This window comes from Cyprinus carpio, chromosome B13 (assembly GCF_018340385.1).
Source record: "Cyprinus carpio isolate SPL01 chromosome B13, ASM1834038v1, whole genome shotgun sequence".
Taxonomy (NCBI): Eukaryota; Metazoa; Chordata; class Actinopteri; order Cypriniformes; family Cyprinidae; genus Cyprinus; species Cyprinus carpio.
In genome coordinates this window covers 12,722,332-12,733,797 of record NC_056609.1, presented here as the reverse complement: position 1 = coordinate 12,733,797, position 11,466 = coordinate 12,722,332, and the positions used below count along the sequence as shown (strand labels likewise).

Genomic DNA, 11,466 nt, shown 5'->3' with positions numbered 1-11,466 from the left:
TCGATGATAATGAACCCGAGAGAGAGAGAGAGAGAGAGAGAGAGAGAGAGAGAGAGAGCGCCCCTTCCGCGCGCGCGCACTCACTCACTATATTCAGAGCGGTCAAGTTTTTGAAAGCGTGTGTGAAAAGAGTCAATTGCGTGTGTCTCACGGTGAATGCTTGAGAGTTGGCAGCTCTGGTTACGTTGGTTGGCGCTAGCTTGGTCAACATCAGCTTTCTGATGTTGACCAATTATGTTGACAGAATTCTGTCTGTCAAATTAATTTAATTCAAATAATGTGTATATACAATTCAAAATGTAATATGAACAAAACGAATATGAACATTCACTGGAAAGGTGAAGGGGAGTAGCTTGAAGATGTCATGTTTCAAAATCACTTGACATCACCCAACGTTCCTCTGGAGGCAAAACGTCCTCTTAGGCTTCGGATATGGCTCTAGGGTTGTTGTGAAGGTAGGGGCGGAGCATAGAGAATTATGCCGTTTCTCGTTTGTTACTCTAGAGTAGACCAATTCACTTTATTGAGGCATACTGCCCCCATCTGGTATGGAATGTGGAGTATGATTTTTTTGCCAGACATTACACATGGCTCCTTTAAGACTGAGTCAGTGAGTGTTTAGTTTGGTAAATCTGTCAGTATTTTAGTTAAAATATATATATTTTTTTTAATTTAATAAACCAAGCAAAATTTCAGCTGATCTTGACAGCTAGTGATCATATACTTTCATTGTAAATAAAAGAGCATTTCTTACATGTTGTTCCATAGAAAAAAAAGTTTACATTATTTTTCACCAACAATAAGTGTGTGACTTTTATTTTATTTTATTTTATTTTATTTTATTTTATTGTGAAGTGAATAGACACGATGCTTCTGCCATCTTTGTTGTCAGCCAACGGTAATGAGCTTGTGGAACAGTCCTCATGAGTGTCTTACTCTTCTTTTACCATTCAGAACACAGAGTTCACATTCTGCTGTGCTGGCATTTAGACTCAATTCAAATTTCCTAAAGCTCTCTGTAAACTTCTGTCAATATGGCGGGGAGTCCCTCACCCAAGCCAGCTTCAGTCTGGACTTCAGCCACTTGTCAGAGGAGTCTCCATGCTGACAGTATGTTTGACACATCTCTCCTCTCTCAACCTCTCACTTGCTTGTCATTTTTCCCTTCCGACTTGCCCCCTCCCCCTTCTCCCGCTTTTGCGTCATAAGCGTTGGTGTCTGCAGTGGCTTTTTAATAGGGGCTGAAAAATGTCGCCGCTCTGCCGTCCAACGCCACAGACTAACGGTAAACATCTTGTCTGGTCAAAGCACAGTGCCAGCTGGGCACACACATGCACATGAAAACATGTTTTTACTTTATTAAATTTAGCCAAAAATAGTCAGTGACTCTGGCTTTTCTGTAACCATATCGAAGGTATTAATTATGCTCAGGCCTCCCGAACTCTGCCTCTTATTGCATACCTCAGACCACCGATGAATGTGTGTGTGTATGTGCACTATACACACTAAACCAGCAACAATTACAGAAGGGTCTGGCACAACATAAGTCCAGCAAACACACTTATACACAAATCAAATGAATTAAGTGCAGCCGGTAGGAGATTTCCTGCACTCTCTGTTTTAAGGTCTGTTTATGCAGTGTAGGCCATTTTGGTGTCTTTCTTTTTGGTCAAGAAAGTATTAAGTGTGTTGACTGAGGATACAGACCAGCACTGGGTACAGAGAGCCATAATCATCTTTAAGCAACTCACAAGTCAGGGACGTTATGGTTTTAAAGGCCATTTTTATTTTGAAAACTTAATAGGGGCATTATTTGAAGTTATATAATTTGATATATCATTTTAAGTGTTCTCTGTGGTTAGTTTATAATTTTAGTTTAGTTTATAACCGTTTCACTCTCTCTCTCTCTTGGACCATTATAATTAAATGAGCCATTCCATTCTTATATAATACACCCCCTCATATAAAATAAAATAAAATAAAATTTGCCCCTCCCCTTGCCACTTTGCTTTTGAGTCCAATATATTCTACATCTCTCCTTCATTGTCTTTGCAAAGCCTTTGTGATGTCAGAAACCCAACATCTAGATTATTGCAGCAAAATATGGTCTTTTGAAAGTTAGTGTATTCTCATGATATGACCCCTTTAATTCTGAAAACTATATATATATTATGGTGCGCTGATTACAGGACCATGAGGTGTACTCATATGCCCTGAAATGCATGTGAGTCATCAGGTACTTTTTGTGTGTTTATAGTGTATACCACATATAAAGCAGGGAGGGATGGAGTCACAGTGAAAGCTACAGTGTGGGTACCAGGTGCCACAGTTATCTTGTGGCCTATCATCAGCTCGAACAAACACATAGCTTTTGCATTAGTAATATTCCAAACCCTGTGAGGCGTCCACCATTTGGGGTTTTTGTGCGAGCTGTTGTGAAATGAAATCATTATAGAAATTTTTCCAAATCTTCTGTCACACAAAACCTTATCTTCATTTAAAGAACTATAGCTCCTGTGTCATCAGCATCACACGCATACGTGAACGTTGTTGAAATTGCTGAATAAAGTAATTTTTTTTTTCTGTATTGTTGTTTTTGCACACAAACAGTATTCTCGTAGCTTCATAACATTACGGTTGAACCACTGATGTCACATGGACTATTTTAACGATACTACCTTTCTGGGCCTTGAACGTGGTAGTTCTCTTGCTGTCCATGCAGGGTCAGAAAGCTCTCGGATTTCATCAAAAATATCTCACTATGTGTTCCGAAGATCTTACGTCTTATGGATTTGAAACGACATGAGGGTGAGTAATTAATGACAGAATTTTTGGGTGAACTATCCCTTTAAATACAATGTCCATTTATTTTTTAACTGTAACATTTAGCATGTGCAGCATATTGCTGCATCAGCCAATGTGTTATGAATGAAAACATTTGCTAATTTAGTTTTTCATTTACACCGCGTTTTATTCAATAGGCCTACTTTTTGCAACATCCATATTGCCAAGATTCTTAGCCAAGAGTCTTCTCCCATAATGCAATGTGAGGTTGGAGAACACCTGATCAGAGACTATTCCATTGGACTGTCCAGATGCTTCAAATGCTGAGATCCATGTTAGTGCCTCTCCTCTTCAGTTCACACTTACATTATTTTATGGTTCAGGTCATTGGATTGGGACGGTAGTGGCAGAACCCATTTTCGTGTTAATTTTGATGTTTTGTATCATTGTCCTGATGGAAGATCCAACCACAGCCAATTTGTAAGATTTCTAACAAAGGCAGTCAGTTGGTTAGTTGACAGTCTGTTGGTGTTTGATAGAATCCATGTTGCTACATGCAGAAAAATAGGCACAAAGCATTAAAGATCCATCAGTATATTTAACTGTGGTCATGGGGTACTTTTTTATCCCTCTGAATCCTTTAAACTCATCTCACGTGTGTATAAAAGCTATTTTTTTTTTAGTTTCATCTGACCATAGAACCAGCATGGTCCTGTTTGAAGTTCCAGTCATGTCTGGCAGCTGAATATGCTGCCGTTTGTTTTTGGATGAAAGCAGAGAATTTTTTGTTAAAACCCTCCCAAACATCTTGTGGTGATGTAGGTGTTGTTTGATATTTTTTTAGGCTTTCCTAACCCAAGACTCAACGAATTTCTGCAATTTTCCAGCTGTGTTTCTTGGAGATTCCTTGACCACCTTAACTGTCCTTCTCACCATGCATTAAAATGATATGGACACAAGTCCTCTCCATTTGATTGAAATGCCTTAATTATTGTTGAAATGGGAATTGTCAATGCTTAAGCTATTTTCGTACAGGCTGTTTTTTGAAGCTTAACAATCTTTTGCTGCACATCAGAACTATATTATAGTTTTACTCCTTGTGATGGATGATTCTGGGAATTTAGCCTTTGTATTAACTCACATTTATACTTCTGTGAAACAGGAAGTCATGGCGGGACAATTTCATGTTTGTAGTCACTCTGGTGTGCTAAAAAGTACAGTAACTATGAATAGGAATATATTTCATGGATATTTTATTCATAAGAATTTCTAGGGGTGCTAATAATTGTGGCCATTGTGTAATGGAGAATAACATTTATTTCACAATGTAATTGTCCTGCCACTTTCAGTTGTTTTACTTCAATTTTGGGTTACATTTTTGTTTGTCCAGTACTGTATTTTCTGATTTCACAAAGCAATGATTTTCAGTGATGGAGAGCATGCCATTGACTCCTGCAGCAACGAACAGCTCATTCCTTCAGGACTCTTTAGGATGACATCACTCATGCCACTGTGTGACCAAACACATTACGCATCTGTACATAAACAAATGTCCTCATTGAACTAATTATGCAGAAATATAACCAAAAGTTTGTAAAGCGCTTTGTAACACACATGGCAAGGTTACAGATATGACAAATCCCATAGAGCATCTGATTTTGAAGAGTCTGACTGAGAGGTGACTGATTTCCAGTGAACCCTGAGCAATTACGTCCAAGCTACTGCACAGTGGGACAACCTGCTAATAGGGTGACAGCAGTGAAAGATGACATGCAGGGAGGAAAACGAGAGATATCAAGGCTTCTTGGAGTCAGAGAACCCTGCAAGAATGAAAAAAAGGTGTAAAGGAATGAGGGATGCAAAGCCTCCCCCTGAGCAAACACAGCTCTGAATCATACACACCAATTTAGACCTGGCTCTCTCAAACACATTTGTGAAAGGAGCTCTTGAGCTGCAGAGTGAAGTCCATGCACACGAGCACGCACACACACACACACACACACACACACACACACACACACACACACACACACACACACACACACACACACACACACACACACACACACACACACACACACACACACACACACACACACATACCTAAAGGCACTGAATGAGTCTCTTCAGAGCTCTGGGGAAGCAGGATGTTCCCCTTCAAGACATATTTGAGTCTTTCAGCTCTGGAGAGCCGGCAGGACTCCAGCAAACAAGTGTCCTAGTCCAAAACTTATGAAAAGGTTTTTTTTTTTGTTGTTACCCTGCACAACATTATTCCAATTATGATGACTAATTATTATGTTGCATTATTGTATTAAATTATATATATATATATATATATATATATATATATATAAATATATATATATATATACACAATAAATAAGATTGTCTTTAGCATACATGCAACTATGACATAGGAACTTATATTTAAGTTGGTTAGAAAAATTAAACTTATTTTGTTCTTGTATTAAACTAATTAGGTGTTCCTTAGTTTAATGAATTTTATTTTATTTTTTTAAAATTTACTTTCTTTCATTGTATTTCAATGCAAGATATCCTTATCAAATTCTTTCCCAATCTTAATAATTATTGGCTAAATAAACCTGAAATACTGAGTGTGGCCAGTATTGATTTAAAAAGAATGTGACAAGCGAGCACTGGTTTTGTTGTGTTTATTGAAAAGGTTTTGATTGACAGCATAATTCCGTCAGGCACAGACTAATAGTGTAAAGGGGTTTAACAGCTCGGAAGGGGCACAACTGAAACAGAACGGAATGTTCCACAGATACAGAGATATGGAAAAATAACATAAAACACTGTTAGTCAACTATTCCATTCTTTTGTTAAACAGAGAGGGATGCAGAAGCTGAAAGCCTTTGATTCTGCAAACGTGTTACCTCACCGCATAAAGAAAGAAATCTACCTGGAATGCAATGCAATTCTTCTGTAAGAAAATACCGTAAAGAAGCTTTCATCCCTATTAAACAAAACAAAAGAAAAACACACCTATATAAAATCTATTCATTTGTAAATTTAAATCTATAACTTAATTTAATATCTTAATTCTAATAAGAGCTGAATGGCACTATCAAATAGAGCTTAAGAGGAAAATAACAAATGCGTAAAATGAAAGAGTGTCGACATCAGACCAGTATTGCTCAACATCCAGCCACTTCAAAAGTGCTGGGAAACACTTTGTCTTTTGAAACTGTCTGGATGTTAATTGTAAACATTTAAGAAAATTTTCTTCAACCCCTAAACGCATCTCGGCTCTACCTCCATCCCAAAACACAAGCATGAAGGAATGCTGTCCTTTTGAATAAGAGAAGGTCATGGAAGCAAGCGGATGAAGAAAAACAAAACAAAACAAAACATAAATACAAGGAAATAAATAATGTGGGTTTGTGACAAGGAGGGAGAAGGACCAGCAACATTGTTTGATATGTTTGAAACAATGCAAAAGGGCTGTCAGTAGTAGAGCTTTGGATGCGGAGGTGAGCCAGAGGTTACAGGTTGTACAAAAAAACAAAAACAAAAAAAAAACCCAAGCTGAGAGTGATCGCTTGCCCTGCCATCCCACACCACCAAACAATAAACGAATAACTCCACACACAAACACTCAAAACACTGTATCCAACAGAACATGATGTCCCTTAGCTGGAAGAAGAAATTACAGAACAACGTCATCTGTATCTTTAAGAACCCAATCTGAGAATTAAGGTAACGAAATGCCTTACACATATTTACTCATTTCTCTTTCGAAGAAACACCCTGCTTATATCTTTTCTTGATGTGGCTGTACATTCAAACCATTCGTCGCAATATTCAGCCACTCAACTCCCTCCCAGGCACTTGACAAGTACAAAAATTCAATGGTTTGCAGGAGGAGGGAGCGACTGCTTCACTCGGCACCTGTACAGTCACCTCCTATCAAATCTACAGTTTTCGTAGTTTAGCAGCAAGCGAATCATCCTCTTTTCCCCCCATTATATATTATTGCCAGCTTTCTGCTTGAATGCAATTGTCTGAGGACACCCTGAGACATGACCAAGCTATCCCATAATGCTTCGCTTAGATTCGCAGGGCCAGAGACACTCATCTGACAACCATGCACGCTAGAGTTGAATAGCAATAACGGTTCTGTACTCATTAACATAAAACTCAGAGCAGAGAAAAAGATTTTGGCACTTTGCAAACATACCCACCCGGAGGATTACCTCAAAATGTTATTATACATATTCATTAGCAAAAGAGCAAATAAGAGCGACACACTCATAACATGGTTTCACCATATATCTATATGCTATGGTAGGTTTTACCCACATAGCACTCCTTCATATCATAGAGCTGGATGAAAAGACCACAGCGCTCATAATCAGAGAAAACCAACACTGTTTTTTTGAAATACTGTAGTGAACGGATGTCGTGCATGGAAGCCCAAATATTGAGATTTTTTTAAAATATACAAAAATGATGAAAAGTGCTTTAAGTGTGAATTTGACTGGAGTTAAAAATACACTGCGGTGCAGTTTCCTCATGAAGATCAGAAGCACTTGTGGTCCTTTTATCATTAAATTCAATACTGAGATACAGGCAAAGCAACTTCTGGCGTACATGTTTCGTGTTTAGAATTCATAATTTCATCATTTTGCTCTGCTGATATCGCCAATTAGCTTCTCATACATTCTTGTCACTGTAAACTAAGAAATGGAAGAAAACAAGCAAAAATAAAACACAACCCACCGGTTGAAATCTTGCACTTCTGTGGTAAATAACTTACAAAATTGAAAAGAAAAACCCTTTGTTTACAGTACCAAAACCCGACTATAATTTTAGACCCCCTTAAAAACCTTAAGTCTATAAATAGCTTTACAAATATACATGTTAATTCAAATAAAACTTTTGTTTTGCTTTTTTAAGATTAAATGTTTACATGATCTCAACAGTGTATGCTCACTTGCTTTTAAAATGTCATTCTTTTTTCTTTAGTTTTTTCTTTTAAGTACACTGCTACCGACTGCAATATGATACATATTTATATCTATATATTTACAATAAAAACTTTAAGATAAGTACAAAGCACACAGTTATATATCTTCTAATTAAATCTCACATCTAGGAGACCTTTCTCTCTTTTCTTATTAAAAAAGGATGTTCTTTGTGAGGAGTGGAGAGGAGAGACTGGCCATGCGTTTGATTCTCACTCCAGTCAGATATTGCTGTAAAAACACTTCCTGTCCATGTGTGACAGGACGACTCTGTCTGTCGCTTCAGAACTGTGCTGTAACACAGTTTCGATCTGTTCTTTTTATTTCCTGTCCAGCAATTTGTCTGTTTTTTTTGGTAGGCACGGAATGGTTTGACCCTTCTGAATGCGTTGCGCAAAGGAAAAATGAAACTGGCCGAATATAAAAATAGGAATTCTCTTTTCATAGACAAAAAGCTGAATAATGATTTGGAAGAAAAGGAGCTGAAGGAGAGGGGTGTAATCCGTCCTTCAGATCTGTGAACAGTTGGAAGTCTGAAGCTTCTCGTTGCGCGTTTCATGAGATCCACACTGTACCAGGAGCCCGGTCTGCACTGCCGCCACATGCTGGTCCAGTGCAGCGAACCGGAAGGTCCCCACAAACCACCATTTCTGTCCTGGGTCCCTATGTTCGTATGACCCCATTGCTATGGAGGTGATGTTTAGGGAGGCAGGGCTCGTCAGGTAAAGGGTCGTGAGCAAACACAGAGTCGTCACTGGAGGAACAGGTGCTGTTGGAGTCTGGACAGGTAGGGGAATACTGTTCGAACGGCACCGACAGGTCCAGATACTCCTGATGGAGGAAACACACACATCAGAATTGGTGAGTTCAGGTTAATAAAAGTTAAGGTGTTTGGTTTGCTGTACAAGAGCTCTTACATCAGTGGAGGTCATGGAAAGAACCCTGTCATGATCCTCCACCAGCTGTCTGAACGTGGGTCTTTGTGAAGGAACAGCGTGCCAACACTCCCGCATAATCATGTACCTGCACAAATCACAACACAAAACAATACATGCATTTAATACGTGCCAGAAATAACATTTTTATATTGATGGGCAATAGGTGCATCCACGTCATGTTGGAATTACTGTAACTGTGAGATTCAGACTTGTAAAAAGCAGTCTTGCCTGCTTTTAAAAGTAAAAATTACTTTTAATAACTCGTTAACTGACTTTTCCGAGAGCACATGGACAAACATCTAAATGACGCCAGCATCAGTTAAATGTAGTTAAGCATTTATCTTGTAATATTTTATGTTTAATTCCTATAAATGACTATTGTTGATTTCGTAATAATGCAAGAATAATCTGAAAGTAAACGATAAACAATACAGTTAAATAACTAATTTCCTGCTAAATAAACTAGCTTAGGCAGATGTTACTTGTTTTATTGTGGGCTTATCTATTGATTACTCAAATTACACAGATTAAAGGCCATATAAACATCATTTTGAGTTTGAGGATGTGAACAGTTTTCAAGTAGAACGTCTGGATTGTCATTTATTAATTACAAAGTAGTAATTATAAAGTACAGTAATTAGGACATGAAGGCAGCAAATATTGAATTGTGACTTTTCTGATAAAAATAAAATGCATTTTTTTTAGACTTCAGGTTCGCTTGTTTGTAGGGCTGCACAATTTGTCCAAAAATGTTTTTGTGTGTGTGTGTGTTAATTTATGTTACTATTATAAATAAATAAACATAAAAAAAAAATTACGATTGTAATAATACTATTTCACTGTAAAATAAAGGAGTATTTGAGCTCTCTCTTTCTCTCTCTCTCTGTATATATTGTACTGTAAATATATATACACACACACACACAATACTATATACTATATAAACAACACACAATACTAAATATTTTTGGCTACCTTAATTTCTTCATTTTGAAACATTAAACCGTGGAGTTTTATTTATTTGTTTCTTCTCTTTTTTATATTTAATTAAATTGTAGCTTTTGTGATTTAATAATGGTATTATTCTTTCAGCCCTATTTTACAGCTTTATTTTAAGAGAAGAATAAGAAGGTCTTAAGAGTTTTCTAGATGAAAAGCAAAGAAGACCAAAAGCGTACAGTTCATGAGTGCAGTTTGCAGGTTTGTCCATCCGATGACCCTCCTTCAGCAGTTTAAAGAGCTCCTCCACTGGGATACCTGGATACGGTGAGCCGCCCAGTGTGAAAATCTCCCACAGCAACACTCCGTAAGACCACCTGAGATGCAAGAGAGGTCACAGTTCAGAGCAAATAAGGGGCAACAATCACACATTTACACTACAGTACAAAACATAAGTCCAATTCAATGATAAATGAAGTGTCTAAACACTTGTTAGGCCTATATATGCTGGTTGTGTTTGAAATAGTAGAGTCACAATACTCTCACTATCAGTCTGTCTGCCTGTCTCTTTCTGGGGTGTAGATACTTGGCAGATGTGAGAGAGGAGTTTTGTTGGTTCTCACTGAGGCTTATAATGTATGTTGGTGATATGAGACGTGAGTCTATTAAACTAGAGTGAGTGTGTGTGCGCACATATGTGTATGTGGGTGAGTGTTATCACAAGCTGCTCTGTTAACTCAGGGCTCTTTTGTTTTGGCCCCATTCCTCCCACGCCACCACTGAGCAGTGCTAATCAAATTAGCCACGCTAAGAGACAACAGGAGCTATGAGCCAGCTAATGCTACCCGGCCAAACACACATACACACACAGTCAGTTAGAAGCCTTATGGGGGCTGAATAATTGGCTCGTCATTATATCACTCTCCGTTCATTAGCTTTATGTTGGAGTCAAATCTCATTTACGCCCATCAGCGTGGTGCTCACACAAACTCACACACATACAGAGCACATCGAGTGAATGAAGGGCTCACTGCTCATATATCATAGCATAAGTACAGCCTATAGGCAGAGGCAAATGATATTATTCTATTACTGCTGTCTCAGGCCAACTGTGATTAAAGAGTATTTAGACATATTAGAAAGTGCAGCTCCGGGTACCAGTCTGAGTCTGATTAATGGGTGTTCGGTCTACTGAAAGACAGTGTGTAGTATACTAACATACTAATCAAAACCTGCTGCGCAAACACAGACACACACACTACCGTTCAAAAACTTGGGGTCAGTGAGATTTTTTTTTTTTTTAATTGAACACATTTATTAATCTATTTAAGGATGCATTCAATTGATCAAAAGTGACAGCAAAGACATCTATAATGTTACAGAAGCTTTCTATTATAAATAAATGCTGTTGTTCTGAACTTTCCATTCATCAAAGACTCCTGAAAAAAAGTTTTCATTGATAATAATAGATAATAATAGAAGATAAGATAAAAATAATAACATAGATAACAGTCAGAAATGTATCTTTATTACTAAATGAACATATTATGATGACTTCTGAAGGATCATGTGACACTGAAGACTGAAGTAATTATGCTGAAAATTCAGCTTTGCATTAAAGGAATAAATTATATTTTATAATATATTTAAATTGAAAACGTTTACTTTAAACTGTAATGATATTTGACAATATTGATGTTTCTACTGCATTTTTGCTCAGGTAAATGCAGCCTTAATATTATAACTTTCCCACATTTCTGAACGATAGACCAGATGCACAAACACCAGTGTTTTCTATAAAACTCAGATTTTTG

At 37.5% G+C, this 11,466-nt stretch overlaps 1 protein-coding gene across 12 annotated transcripts in view; it reads right to left on the bottom strand.

Annotated features, from left to right (window-relative positions):
* Window positions 1-5,443: 5,443 nt before the first annotated feature.
* Window positions 5,444-11,466, bottom strand: part of LOC109098492 (fibroblast growth factor receptor 3) — a 41,798-nt gene continuing 35,775 nt past the window's right edge. For all 12 annotated transcript variants that reach the window (XM_042736628.1, XM_042736627.1, XM_042736631.1 and 9 more), the window contains exons 16-18: window positions 9,892-10,029; window positions 8,693-8,798; window positions 5,444-8,606 (exon numbers count right to left, since the gene is read on the bottom strand). In XM_042736628.1, coding sequence (XP_042592562.1) covers window positions 8,439-8,606; window positions 8,693-8,798; window positions 9,892-10,029 — 412 coding nt within the window. In that variant the 3' untranslated portion in view covers window positions 5,444-8,438. The remainder of the gene's footprint in view (window positions 8,607-8,692; window positions 8,799-9,891; window positions 10,030-11,466) is intronic.